General features: G+C 38.4%; 1 protein-coding gene across 1 annotated transcript; it reads right to left on the bottom strand.

Moving 5' to 3' along the window:
- Window positions 1–2,004: 2,004 nt before the first annotated feature.
- On the bottom strand, window positions 2,005–13,211 carry DTD2 (D-aminoacyl-tRNA deacylase 2). Its single transcript, XM_041760256.1, has 3 exons — window positions 12,955–13,211; window positions 8,673–8,742; window positions 2,005–4,058 (listed from the first exon to the last, which is right to left on the bottom strand). Exons 1-3 carry the CDS (start codon window positions 13,063–13,065, stop codon window positions 3,733–3,735), a joined length of 507 nt encoding a protein of 168 aa, XP_041616190.1. The 5' UTR covers window positions 13,066–13,211; the 3' UTR covers window positions 2,005–3,732.
- Window positions 13,212–14,244: the final 1,033 nt, after the last annotated feature.

Genomic DNA, 14,244 nt, shown 5'->3' with positions numbered 1-14,244 from the left:
TTTGGGTTCTCTCTGCATTTCTGATCTCTATAGTGTCCTCTAGCCTCTCATTTATTTGCTCTTCCTTTGTGTTTTCCCAAGATTCTGACTTTAGATCTCTTTACAGTTCTCCCTGATTTCATTCACTCCTAAGGAGTATGGAGAACTTTTGTTCCAACTTCAGTTTAGACTCTGACCTGTAGTTAAAAGGTTATAAAGGTTTCTGAACAGTAATATAACACCGTATGTTAACTATCCTGGAGTTAAACAACTTAATTAAAAAAAAGGTTCTTAACTGTGGAATATCATGGAGAAAAGAATGTTCTAGAGTCATTACCTTGGAGATTTTCTGCAAAAGAAGGACTAGAGGCAGGAGAAATAGGAGAAAGGAAGAATAATTAGGAGACTATCAAACATTTAAACTCATCACCATGGTGTGGCTTCAGAGTTAAAGTGTTATTTTTCTATAGCTCTTCCCTTTCAGGAACTAGTATTTCAATAAATTAATAGATGAGGCATTTCTAATTTTTTTAAACCTCAGTAAGTTTGGGAATGATTAAACTTACTAATGAATACATCTAAAGATTTTATTTATTTATGTGAGAGAGAGAGAGAGAGAGAGAGAGCGAGCGCATGTGAGCAGAAGGAAGCAGAGGAGAGAATCTCAAGCAGACTCCATGTGCAGGTAGCCTGACTGAGGCTTGATCTCATGACCATGAGACAATGACCTGAGCCCAAACCAAGAGTGAGACGCTTTACTCACTGAGCCACCCAGGTATCCTAACTACCTTTAAGTGTAACAAGTCAGGCCCTCTACAATATTAACCATGGATAACAAAAATAGGACATGTCACTGTCTTAAAACACCACTGTAAATTCTTATTCTCTAAAACAAGTGACATAGAACTCTCCAGTATTTGATCCTTATATTTTATAAGTTGAGTTCTTTCATTATGGAGTCAATAAATCATCATTAATACAGATATGATTCATTAATGGTAGGCCCTTTTTTACTTGAACTAATGAAGGAACGTTTGATTTTACTTTGCATGAATACATTGAAGATATTAAGGCCACATTCATTGTGTCTTATGTACAGTATTTTCTTTTTTTTTTTTTTTTTAAAGATTTTATTTATTTACTCATGATACACACACACACACAGAGAGAGAGAGAGAGAGAGGCAGAGACACAGGCAGAGGGAGAAGCAGGCTCCATGCACCAGTAGCCTGACGTGGGATTCGATCCCAGGTCCCCAGGATCGCACCCTGGGCCAAAGGCAGGCGCCAAACCGCTGCGCCACCCAGGGATCCCTGTACAGTATTTTCTATACTTGAATCCATGTAGTTTCTAAATGGGTAGATAAAGTAATACTTTGAAATGAGATTCTAATGGAGACATTCTAGAATCTTAGAAAAACAGAGGCAGAAGGTACATAAATTAGGTGCAACGCTACTGCCACCTAATTTTGTAAGTAAACCAATGTATTGGGTGTTCTTTCTCAAGTGATCCACACTGGGAGATCCTACACCTTTACCAAGATGAATTTTAGTTTTAACAATTCTCACTACAGGAAAAGTGGAAAAATGGGCATTATTCCTCCCTATTGTGTGATCTTGGGAAAACTGTTTAAGCACTGTCTTACTTTCCATAGGACTATCCTCTTATGCTGGGAAAACAAAAGGAGGGGTCTACTGAAGTTTCTTTGAGCACCTTGGGCCTGAAGAGCTCTAGAAAGCCAAGGTATAGTTATTTTCGTATCCACTATTTCTCCTGCCTCTTGTTCTATCCTCTTTGGAAATGAAAGTTGGCCATCATTTTTTGCTTAATAACCCTTCATGCAGTTGACATTGCTGTTCTCCATAAGTACCTCAAGCAAAATTTTAAAAAATTGCCTGAACTATAAAACAGCAATCTAGGGCTATGAGTCAGCATTTCACCTACACACAAAATCAAAATGATTTAAAATAGGTAACACATAATCTTTTCAAAAGATATATACACCTCCTTGGAGCTTTGAGAAAATTGGAGTTCGAAAGTTTATGAATAGTTTATTACATTTCAATAAGTGTATCATGAATCAATAAAGCAAAAGTTAAGGACAATGAGCTCATTACCAAGCCAGTTATTGATTCTCAAGTTCCAAAATAGAATAGTACAGGAAGGATATGGAGCAATAGGATTTTTGTGATAACAAAAATTTAAGTATCTTAGGAAGACAGACCTAAAGAAATTATGACACAAAGGAATTTTCAGCAGTTACTTAGGATGTTTATTCAAATTAATTTCTTCATCTTTTGGTAATTAGAAATCTTATTTGGTGTTTACTCTTTAAAATATCTTTTCAAATAAAGTCAGAGGAGTTTGCAAAAAGTGAGTATTATTTTTTATTGATTCACATATTCTTTCAATTTCTTATATATCTTCCTCTCTTGACTGTAAAAAAATCTACCTTATTAGCTATCTATCATGTATCACCATTTTCATCAGCTCATGCTGTTCTAACAAAATACCATAGACTGAGTGGTTTGAACAACATAAATTTATTTTCCCACAGTTCTGGAGGCTACAAGTTCAAGATAAAGGTGTCAACATGGTCAATTTTTGGTAAGGGTTCTCTTACTAGCATGTAGGTAGCGACCTTCTCACTGCATCCTCATGTGGTGGAGTGGAGAGCAAACAAGCTCTTTGGTGACTCTTCTTTTGAAGACTCTAATCCCATCATGAGGGACCCACACTTATGATCTCATTAACTCTAATTACCTCCCAAAGCCCCATCTCCAAATACCATCAAGTTGGGGGACTTCAACATATGAACAGGGGCAGGGCACAAACATTAACTCACAGAAAAAAACACTAGCTTGCAATCGGCAGGGAAATAACATGGAAAAGAACAAGTCAGCTTGTTTCCAAGTAATTCCTGTAGAAAGCTCCCCCTTTTCTTTTTTATAGTAATCTCATTAAGTAAGAAAGGACTTTCTAAAAAGCTTATGAACATTAATTTCACAAAGCGGTAACTTTTAAAAACCAAAGACAGAAAATGAGACATACATCATTTGGGAAAAAAACTGAGAAACAGAGTATTAATTAACCAATTGCATATCAAAGGAAAACAATTTTTAATTCTCATACCTTGTTCTTGTATCAACTAAAGATTCTTAAAATGATTTAAAGCACTTGGATGTCCTTAGAAAGTAATATAATGCACAATAACATTTCTACATTACATTTTCACAGATATTATTAAAAGGAATAGTAAATCACATTTTTTAAAATCACATTGTTTTCATTCAAAATATGGAAAACTGAAATAGTAAAACAAAACTGACAAAACTATAATCAGTTTGTGTGGGATTTTACCTAATTTTAATACAAATAGTTATTTTTATTACATGCTTCATACGTTTGAGGGTCTAAGAATTATTTTCCTTGATTGCACAAAACTGTTCACGCAAAATACTTAAATACAGCTCTCTTAGAACATTTCCACAATGACTCTAAAGTGAATAGAAAGTATTTTTCAAGTTTTCAAGTGGAAGTGTAGGGGAGAGCAGAATGAAAGGTGACGGAGACCCAGAGTTTGGTGATTTGGCAAGGCAAGGTCATCCAATTAGCAGGTTGCAGAGGGACGGATGGGATCCAGGATGTTCTTGTCTAAAAATGCCGCAGATTAGTGTATTCAAGAAGAGGAAGAACATCTAATTTTGTTGAGATAATTTTATACCAGAAAACAACCGAGAAACTTTTAATTTTTCAAAACTCAATTAGGTGTGTGTATGGTCCATTGGTGTCCAGCTTTAACACTTGCCTGTTCCCATAAGTACCATGTTCCACTACAACTCCAGCTTCAGCACACTTGCTATTGGCAGCTAATTCTTTTTCACATAGAGTCACAAATTGGGAATAAAGTTCTAAGCCTTCTTCTTTTCCAGAGTTAGAGTGATACTGCATATTTCTTCCTTTTACTCTCCCCCCAAGGGTGGCTTGAGGGATGATAAGAACATTGCCAGGTAGATCCAATATAGACACGTGCTTGCCATTTTCTGCTTCACTTAACTTCACGTTTAATAGTGTATTAACTGGGTGGGGAAGAAAGGGAAACACCTTGAAGTGAGAAACAAACATGAAGAAAACCAATAATCATTCAGTCAGCAAATCTGTTTAAAATCATTTGCTGGCTCATGATTTTTACCTCAAATCTCTATTCAGATTTAAAGAACTGCTCCATTAAGCTAAATGATCTAAGCATGAATAAGGCAAATTTCATGCAAAAAATGGTATGATATTTTAAATCCAAATGGGCAGTCAAGATTTCCTAACAATAAATTCATGCAGAAAGGACTAAAAATTTATACTGAAACCTCGAAATATTGTTGCCCCAGGGGGATACACAAAAAGATTTTGCCTTTTTGTTTCTTTTTATATTCCATAAGAAAATCTCATTGGAAAAAGGCTATGATGAATCCTATTCACACCAAATTCTACTTTACAACAAAGAATATTAAGTAGAAATCTTGTAGTAACTTAACTGCCTAGAACTCTAAGCTGAGACAAAGGTTCTAGGTTTATTCTGATTACAACCAGATAATTTTGCAGTTTCATAACCTCAAAGGCACTATTCAACACAGTCCAATCATTTGACAAATTGTAACCCATGGGAGAAAGGTAATCATCAGAAATTCACTGTTATAACAAAAAATGTAAATCAAAAGGTATACTGGCATTATGTTCATATACACACAAGAAAACATAGTGTTATTTTATGGCATTTATGAAATTATACTCATAGCTAATGAGAAATGTCAAAAGCCATAAATATTGGGGTGCCTGGGTGGCTCAGTTGGTTAAATGTCTGCCTTTGGCTCCGGTCACGATCCCAAGGGTCTTGGGGTTGAGCTCTGTGTCAGGCTCCCTGCTAAGCAGTTTCTCCTTCTCCCTCTGCCCCCTCCCTCCTTGTGCTTGCTCTCTCTCAAATGAATAAATCAAATCATTAAAAAAAAGCTATAAATATCTATGTGTAGCTAAAAAATCTCAATTTAGAAAAACTTTACATTTTCAAAATAAACAAAAGAAATATAAATATATTTAATAATATAATATAAATAGCCTTAAGGTCTTCTTGACTCTATAAAGGGTATAAATAGCTTTTGCTTATAAAGAATATTCGTTAGGAGCCACCTCAGGGTGGCTCAGTCGGTTAAGCATCCCAACACCTGATTTTGGCTCAGGTCATGATCTCAAGGATGGTTGAAACTGAGCCCCTTGTCAGACTATATGCTCAGCGTGAAGTAGGCTTGAGATTCTCTCTTCCCATACTTGCAGACACATTCTCTCTCTCAAATAAATAAATAAAATCTAAAAAAAAAAAAAAAAAAAAGAATATTCCTTAGAAGACCAATGGTAAAAGAAACTATATAAATCTCACACTCTTCCCCAGTAATCAGGCTTGAAAAGGTATACTTTCTAGTAGGGTGGTCAAAAGTTTCAAGTATCGGAGGATCTGCAGTAAATATCAGTAAGGATTCAGTATGGTTGTCCCACTCTACAAATCAGGGAATTAATCTGGTAGAAATCTGCCACGATGAATATCCAAATGAATTCCTAAGCTGTGCATTAAGCACTATCAATTTTCAACTAATATCTATTTTAAAATACCTCTAAATTTTTTCTATTATGAATAGGGCTTTGCTATATAGCTAGCAGTTGTTATTGATTGCTTCTAAGGAAACTGTAACTCTCCACAGCACTTCATTTCTAGGGAAATCTCTATCCAGCTATCCAGGCCTCAGGCTAGTAACAGACTAAGTAGACAGTTTTGGAATAACAGGTGAGAAAGGGAAGTACAAATTATTATACTTCCACACACCTCCCTCTACTGGCTATAACTGAGAATTCAATTAATGTTATTAGTTTATATATATCACTATGTAGAAGTATATAAAATACAAATATAAATGTCAGTAAGTAGAGTTAAAACGACACAATGGATTAATGGCATGTTGGAAACTCAAAGATCTTAAGACAGGTTATCAATCAAGTATCTCTAATGATATTTATGGGAAGTTAAGCTTTGACAGGTCCTTGGATCTCAGTTCAATTATACTGAAGATGAATTGTGAGAGATTCTGCACATCTCTATGTTAGCCACGTTACCCCAGACTCTATGGATGTAACTGGTTATGTTCCCAAGGGGTACCTGATTTGATTAGAAAGATCTGAATCCATGTAGGAAGTATGAAATGGAGTTTAATATAATCCCATCACACTGGCTTACTTTGCCTCCTGGAAAAAGGGAAGTACAAGCTAACACTATCAATAACAGTGGGACTTTTCTGCTTATAACTCACACCAGCAGAATGAGTTAGAGTCACAAGACTGAGAATCATACCAAAGTTTGGTTTTAGACTGTCCACTAAAAGTTATGGTAGACCTCCTAATTCATCAGTCTTACTGCATGTTTTCAAAGTGAATTTAGACAAATAAATCCTGGAAGCACACAGGATTTATTTACTTTAACACAAAATGTAGCTTGGATTTGGTTGGTTCATTTCATTTTATTATGATTCAGAGTCACTTAAAGTATGAAACAACTTTAGGAGTCAATCTTAAGTCATAATGACAAAAATTCTCTTCCTGTTTTTGCATATTTCTAGTATACTTTTTATGGTCAATAAAGATTTAATTCAAGGCAAAATATTAACTTAGGAAAATGGACAGAATGTCCAATAACCAAGCAGTATATCCTGGCAAATCATCCTCTGTAACAGGAGCCCTCATTTCATTTTCTCTCTTTTTTTAATGTCTATATTCTGCATGGGGCTCGAACTCACGATCTTGAGATCAAGAGCTGCATGCTCCATTGACTGAGTCAGCCAGGGGCCCCTCATCTTCTCTTTAAACCCTGTAAAGTTCCCCATTATCTTCCAGATTCAAATTTCAAACCACCAGTTATTGGTTTCCCACTCTCTCCTATCGTAGTCCTTTAGTCTAGTTTTCATCCTCCGACAAAGATGTCAAACATGTTTGATGTCTTGGTATAAAATTTCGTCTAGGAGCTTTTAGCCTTTTGTCCCAGCTGTGTCTCATTGGGCTATTTACCCTTGAGTTCCATTACCTGAAGCCCTTTTAGGTTAACTTCTGCATGTTGCAACTACCTATTTGTAAAATTAATATTTCTTATTAACCCAACTAATGGGTATCGTCCTCTACAAATAAAGAGAATATAGCCTCTCCCCAACCTTAGGGATAGTGTCATGAACTCAGGTTGTCTGGTTTTTAGTTTTTCCTTTTTGTATGAAATTATCTTATCTTAAAATAGTATTTTTTAAAGATTATTTATTTATTTATTCTTGAGACACAAAGAGGCAGAGACCTAGGCAGAGGGAAAAGCAAGCTCCCCATGGGGAGCCCGATGTGGGACTTGATCCCAAGATCCTGGGATCGCAACCTGAGCCAAAGGCAGATGCTCAAGCACTGAGCCACCCAGGTGTCCCTATCTTAAGACAGTATTTGATGTGGTGCATCTGAATCTATGTAATTATCACAAAGAATGTGCAGTGCTATGGACTATCCAGGAATTTGGAAAACTGCAGGCAGGTAAATTATAGTTCAGAGATAACTGAACATTCCTTGTCCATGGAGGAGGTGTGCTTCTGATAACAATGAGCCTTCTTCAAGATGAGAACCTTATGTTTATATACATTTCTTATTTTAAAAAGTGGATAAATAGTTAATTTAAAATTTTCCATAACAATGGTGAAAGACTTAGCTGTCCAGATTGTGGGACCCACATCTTCTACATATAATGTCACCTACATGCCCCTGTCAGGAACTTTGGGAGATAAGGAAACTATATTATGAAGCATCTGCCTCTTCCTATGTGGCCACTCTGCTTCTAACAAGTTTCTGTATCCTTCGCTGAATCTCAAGTGTGTTTTTTCTATGTGTGTATGTGTGTGTGTACACTCTTCTAAAGCAATCTATAAGCCATTTGAAATGGTGCAGATGTTTTGAAAGAATTCCACCATACCTGTTTACTTTAAACTTTGGAAAAGGCAAAAATAGTTAAAGCCAGCAACTGTAGAGTTCACTCATTTTAAAACTTATCAGTACAACTTAAGATTGTGCTTTTTACTCCTTCTGGTTCATATATGTTTCTTCCCTTTTTCTTTCTTTCTTTCTTTCTTTCTTTCTTTCTTTCTTTCTTTCTTTCTTTCTTTCTTTTTCTTTCTTTCTTAATATTTTATTTTTATTTATTCATGAGAGACAGAGAGAGAGACAGAGAGATAGAGAGAGAGAGAGAGAGAGAGAGAGAGAAAGGCAGAGACACAGGCAGAGGGAGAAGCAGGCTCCATGTAGGGAGCCCAATGTGGGACTTGATCCTGGGTCTCCAGGATCACACCCTGGGCCGAAGGCGGTGCTAAACCGCTGAACCACCGGGCTGCCCTCTTTTATTTATTTTTTAAAAAAAGATTTTAAAGCTTATTTGACAGAGATAATGAGCAAGACAGCACAAGCACGGGAAGCAGCAGAGGGAGAGAGAAAAGCAGGTTCCTCACTGAGCAGGGGACCTAATGTGGGGCTTGATCTCAGGACCCTGGGATCATGACCTGAGCAGAAGGCAGAGGCTTAACCGACTGAGCCACCCAGGTGCCCTCACTTCTACTTGTAACAAACAAACATCAAATACATACCCATTTTGGGAAGAAGTTCTTTATTAGCTCCCTTGAAAAAACACACATAGATTACTAATCCTCTCTGAACCTATGAGAAATCATCAGAGAAAACTCAGATTAGAAAAAAACTTCTACAAAAAAAAAAAGAAAGAAAAAAACTTCTACATAGAGATATAGAGATAATGAATAAAATTTCAAAACTGTTATATAGAGATTAAACCCAAAGAAACACATTTTTATGACAGATGTTTAAAATATGTGAGAAAACAAAATCTTTTCCAACATATGGTCACCTTAGTTATCATTTCTTGCAAAAATTAAGTTCAAGATATAACCAAGAGGGGTGAAAACCACAAGTTGTACCCTCAAACATTTACTTCTAATCAATTTACAATCTAACCACTTCCAGTCATTATGACTATGAACTGGCTTCCTCTCCCTTAAGTAAGGCCGACACTTAGAAATGTTTAGTTTTCAGAGCCCCATTTATTCAACACCAAATGAATTCACATTATATTAGATATGGCCAATGTATAAGCAATTGCATGACTGATGTCTTTTGACATCATTACTCTTTATTCCTAATCCATTTATTTGCAGCTAATAAAACTAAGGGTCTGACTCTACTTCTATAAATTCCAAGAAACCATGCAATTATTTTCATTATTGTCAGTGCTTTATATTTTTATTTTTTAAAGATTTTATTTATTTATTCATGAGAGACACAGAGAGAGAGGCAAAGACATAGGCAGAGAGAGGAGTAGGCTCCTTGCAGGGAGCCCAATGTGGGACTCGATCCCAGGACTCCAGGATCATGCCCTGGGCTGAAGGCAGGTGCTCAATCGCTGAGCCACCCAGGCGTCCCTGTCAGTGCTTTAAATCAACATAGTGATTTAGCCTTGGAAACTGAATTTATGACACTAAGTTCTACATCATGAGGTTGTCTGTTATTAGAAGTGCTTTTTTTTTAAGAGTGGGGGGAGGGGCAGAGGAAGAGAGAGAAACCCAACCAGTCTCCACCCCCATTGCACAGACTGCCTAAGAGGGGCTCTGATCTCACAACCCTGAGGCTATAACCTGAGCTGAAATCAAGAGCTGGATGCCCAACTGGCTGAGCTACCCACATGCCTCAGGAATGTAAGCTTTTAAATATAATGATGTGGGTATTTATTAGTTCTTGTAGGATATATAAGGAAAAACAGAAATGATAAATGACTCTCTGATTTTGCTGGTAAGTGAATCATTAAATTTTTTTTATTTTGTAGATTAACCTTCTTGAGTCCAAGAGCTATTAAAAAGATTAAACGAATTAATATTTGTAAAGTGATTAAAACAGTGCTTACTTCATAGTAAGAGCTATGTAAGTGTTTAAGTGAGTATGTAAAAATAAATTTAAGGGCTGAAGCCCATTTTACAGTTTAATTTCCAAAGCACTTTACAGACCTAAGGACTCTATCTGTTGTTTGCATTTAAGTTCAACTGTATCTTACAGGCTTTATGTGTTAGCTAACAGTCTTCTATATAGACATAAATGCAGTTTTGCACTCACACTCGATTTACCAGTAAACAAGTAATTTTTAAGAAGTGCAAATGTGCTTCTGGAATAACCAAAGGTCTCCCAAGCACACCCATAGTAAGGAGCTAATAGGATGAATGTTACAGATATCTGCACCACTGTCACAGGCCATGCCACTGGGATTTAGTACCAGCCAAAATCTCAAGCATATTCAGTGAAAATATCAGGCATATTCATATTTGGACACAATGTCAGAATTCAGCATCCAGTCATATGCAGAAAAAGACACCTGTTCTTTCCACCCATCTCATTACTTCCTCAGTAAGGTCTTTTCTTTTAGTTTATTCCAAAAATAGATCTTAAGTTGTGACTTACAAATTTCCCTCTTCAAATCAGAACCACTTTCCTTGCAGCTTCTTTTGGTAGAAAACATTTTAAATATATAGGAAATTACATATAATCCTCACCACAGGTTTTTTAATTTTTAAGATTTATTTATTTATTTTAGAGAGTAGAGACAGAGAAAGCACAGGCATGAGAAGGGGGAGGGGCATAGGGAGAGACTCTTTAGCAGATTCCCGGTGGGGCACAGAGCCTGATGCAGGGCTGGATCCCACCACTCATCAGATCATGACCTGAGCGGAGACCAAGAGTAAGTTATTAACCAATTGAGCCACCCGGGCGCTCCTCTCACTATAATTTAAGAAAGTTCACTTCTTGGGAAGAAAAACATTAGCCTTTGACAGCAAAGGTCTAAATGAATAAAACTGAGAACACAAAGTAACCTTCAAATCTTTTGACAATTAAAACTATATATATATATATATATATATATATATATATATATATATATAATTATAACTTCTAATAGAATAGGAAAGAGGATGCTTGAGAAAGAGGAAAAAATTTACTTTGTCACTACCTAATTACCTGTCAGCTCTTTATACTAATTTAGTTAGGTGTGGGAGTGTAAGGGAAAGCTTTAGAATAGCTTTTAAAGTTTATCAACACAAACTTATAGTTTGGAAAACTGCGTAAAATATCTGATTTTGCATAAGGAGATGCGGCATGAAGAACATAAAAAGATAAAAACGATGGAAGAAATCTAAATGATTAAGTCTGGAATTTATAGTCTCATGAGTTAACTATAAAAATAGACAATTCTTTGGATAGGATGACAAACATGAACAAAATTCCACAATATGGAAAAGAAATCAAGAGCTCAAAAGTGGGGGCGGGGGTGGTGCATAACAAAAACAAGAAACATGAATTTTTGAGAAGAAATGGGTAGGGGGAAATACAAGAATATTTCCACTTAACATATTAAGTGGAAAAACTCATTGGCTCTCTTCCCCGCACACCATTTAGAGAAGAAAAATATTTCAGCTCAGAAATGTTTATAAATACTTCTAAATTAGCAGAGGGTAACAGATTCTGATTTAAGAATAACCACCCACATATCATAGTTTATAGGTAACATTTATTTAATTAAACGATTTTATTTATTTATTCATGAGGAGGGGGCGCAGAGACATAGGCAGAGGAGAAGCAGGCTCCCCGCAGTCCCCCTCTGATGCGGGATTCGATCCCGGATCCTAGGGTCACGACCTGAGCCGAAGACAGACGCCAAACCGCTGAGCCACCCAGGCGTCCCTATAGGTAATATTTAACATAATGACTAGGATTGTGTTAAATAAAGAAAGCTAGATCTGGGACCGAATACAGCTGACGAATGAAAAAGATGCTCCTAAATTTTCAAGTACCTCCAAAAGCCTTAACTATCAACTAATCTTTTTCTTCCTCTTAACTTACTCCAAAAATAGGTCAGGGGCGATGAAGAACATTACTTGCTTTTGCATAAACGTGGGGCAGGCTGTTCTTTAAAAGGCAAATATTGGGATCCCCGGGTGGCGCAGCGGTTTGGCGCCTGCCTTTGGCCCAGGGCGCGATCCTGGAGACCCGGGATCGAATCCCACGTCGGGCTCCCGGTGCATGGAGCCTGCTTCTCCCTCTGCCTGTGTCTCTGCCTCTCTCTCTCTCTATCATAAATAAATAAAAAAAAAATTAAAAAAAATAAAAGGCAAATATTAAAGTAGAAGGAAATCCTATTAGTGTCAATGTTTCAAATTCTCTGGAGGAAACGCTGTTCAACACCACATTATACTAATAGTAGTAGTCTTTGTTTCAGGCAAGAAATAAGTATAATTTTTAAGTTTCTTGAAAAAAAAAAAAAGCTAAAAATTCCATGGGAAATCTCATTTTCTGTGGGCAACGTAAGAGGGAATCCGGTGGGTCCTGGAGCACAAGTCAAAACAGGTCTTGAACATTTGCCGACGACTCTAACCTACAAGCTCAAACCAGCCCAGCACTGAGCACCAGCAGCCCCAGCAGAGCGGAGGGCGTGGCAGGGCCCTCACTCCTTTGAAGCAAAAGAGCTGAGACACGCCTCAGTGAGGGCCACGGAGCTCCGGCAGGCAGAAGGTGAGAGAAAGTTCCAATTCCCGCGGTCCTAACCAGAGGACACGCTCCTCCGCTGGCCCAACGGAGGGAGGTAAGAGGGAGAAGGTGCCGGAGAAGGCAAAGCCGTAGCGGGGCAGGCCAAGCCCGGGAGGCCACCGCGGAAGGCCGAGGGCTGGCCCAGCGCAAGTCCGCACCGCCGACAGCACGCGCCGGGCGCCACGCACCGCGCCACGGGGAGACGCGAGGGGCGGGAGGCCGATCCCCAAGACGACGCGGGAAGGGCCGCCCTTCGCGCGGTACCGGGAGTGGCGGGGCTGACGTTACCTCCACCCACTGGCTCTCGGCGTCGCCCTCGGCTGGGCGTACTTGCAGCCTGGCGTGCAGGCACTGCTGCAGAAGCGCCCGCGCCTGAGGGATCCGGCAGCTGTCAGCCATGGCTCGAACCCGCGTGGCAACCCGACGCGTTCAAGGATCGCGCTGCGCAGGCTCCGCCTCCAGCGCGCAGGGAGGACGCGACGGGTCGTGGCGGCGGGACGTTCCTAAGGGCCCGTGACGGCACCCGTAGAGGGGCGGGGCCTCTGCCCGGTCCCAGGGTGACCCGGATGTATGGTCTTCAAAGACGAGGTACTAGTTCCTAGGCCGAAGCTGGCCAACTTCGTAGAAAGCGCTCGGTGTGTCCTTTAAACGAGTGGAAAAACTCATTGGCTCTCTTCCCTGCGCATCGTTTAGAGAAGAAGAATATTTCAGCTCAGAAAGCCTAAGTTTCCAGACGTTAAGAAATTTTAAATCTGCTTGGGTCCTTATTATGCCCATTTTGAAGGTCGGTAAATAGAATCAATTGAATCGCAAAACAAGCAGGAAGTGCAATTAAAAGCTATAAATCTTTCAAAATCTTGCTTACTCCAGTCAATAAAACAACGATGCCTCCTCTATCAGGAATGCTGTAAATCACTCGGATGCTGTAGTTCCCGAAAGATGTTGGTGTGCTGTGTGAACACACATTTGGAATTCGGTCTTTAGAAAATATCCTCATTAAAAGGATGCGCACTTAGCCAGGAAAGTGTGTCATTGTTAAAAAAAAATTTTAACCTGCTGCTAATACAAAAATAAAACGACATATTCTGATGCACGTAATGATCTAAATTTTGTGGAGTAAGTACATATTCTTCTTTCCCGCACAACCTATTTCTTGAGCATGCATCAGATTAGCATTATTTTTCTATGGGCGTGGAGGGTTTAGATGAGGAATAATGGTGTTACCATGATTGCATTACTCAGGTCATTGATTGGGGCTCAGTTGGCACAATATGCCTATACATTCAGGTCTGTTGTTTTGAAAGATGACATCATTGACATTGTTGCTATCCATATAAAGTAGTGTGACTGAAGAAAATAATCCATGCATAATCATCGGTCCTTTCTACACAACATTGAAGCTGCCTGTTTGCTGGTTATCTGGCAGGCTGCCTTACATTTTTTTTTTTTTTTTTTTGTAAAAACCAAAAGCAAAATCTCATGTTATCTCTGATGGCTGCAGAGCACAGACAAGTTGTATTGTTCATGCCTTTATGTCATTATAACTGTTGAATCTGTTTTCTCTTCACTCCAAGACTC

Source organism: Vulpes lagopus, chromosome 6 (assembly GCF_018345385.1).
Source record: "Vulpes lagopus strain Blue_001 chromosome 6, ASM1834538v1, whole genome shotgun sequence".
Lineage (NCBI taxonomy): Eukaryota > Metazoa > Chordata > Mammalia > Carnivora > Canidae > Vulpes > Vulpes lagopus.
Note: the sequence above shows the minus strand (reverse complement) of the source record. Positions and strands in the feature narration are given on the sequence as shown.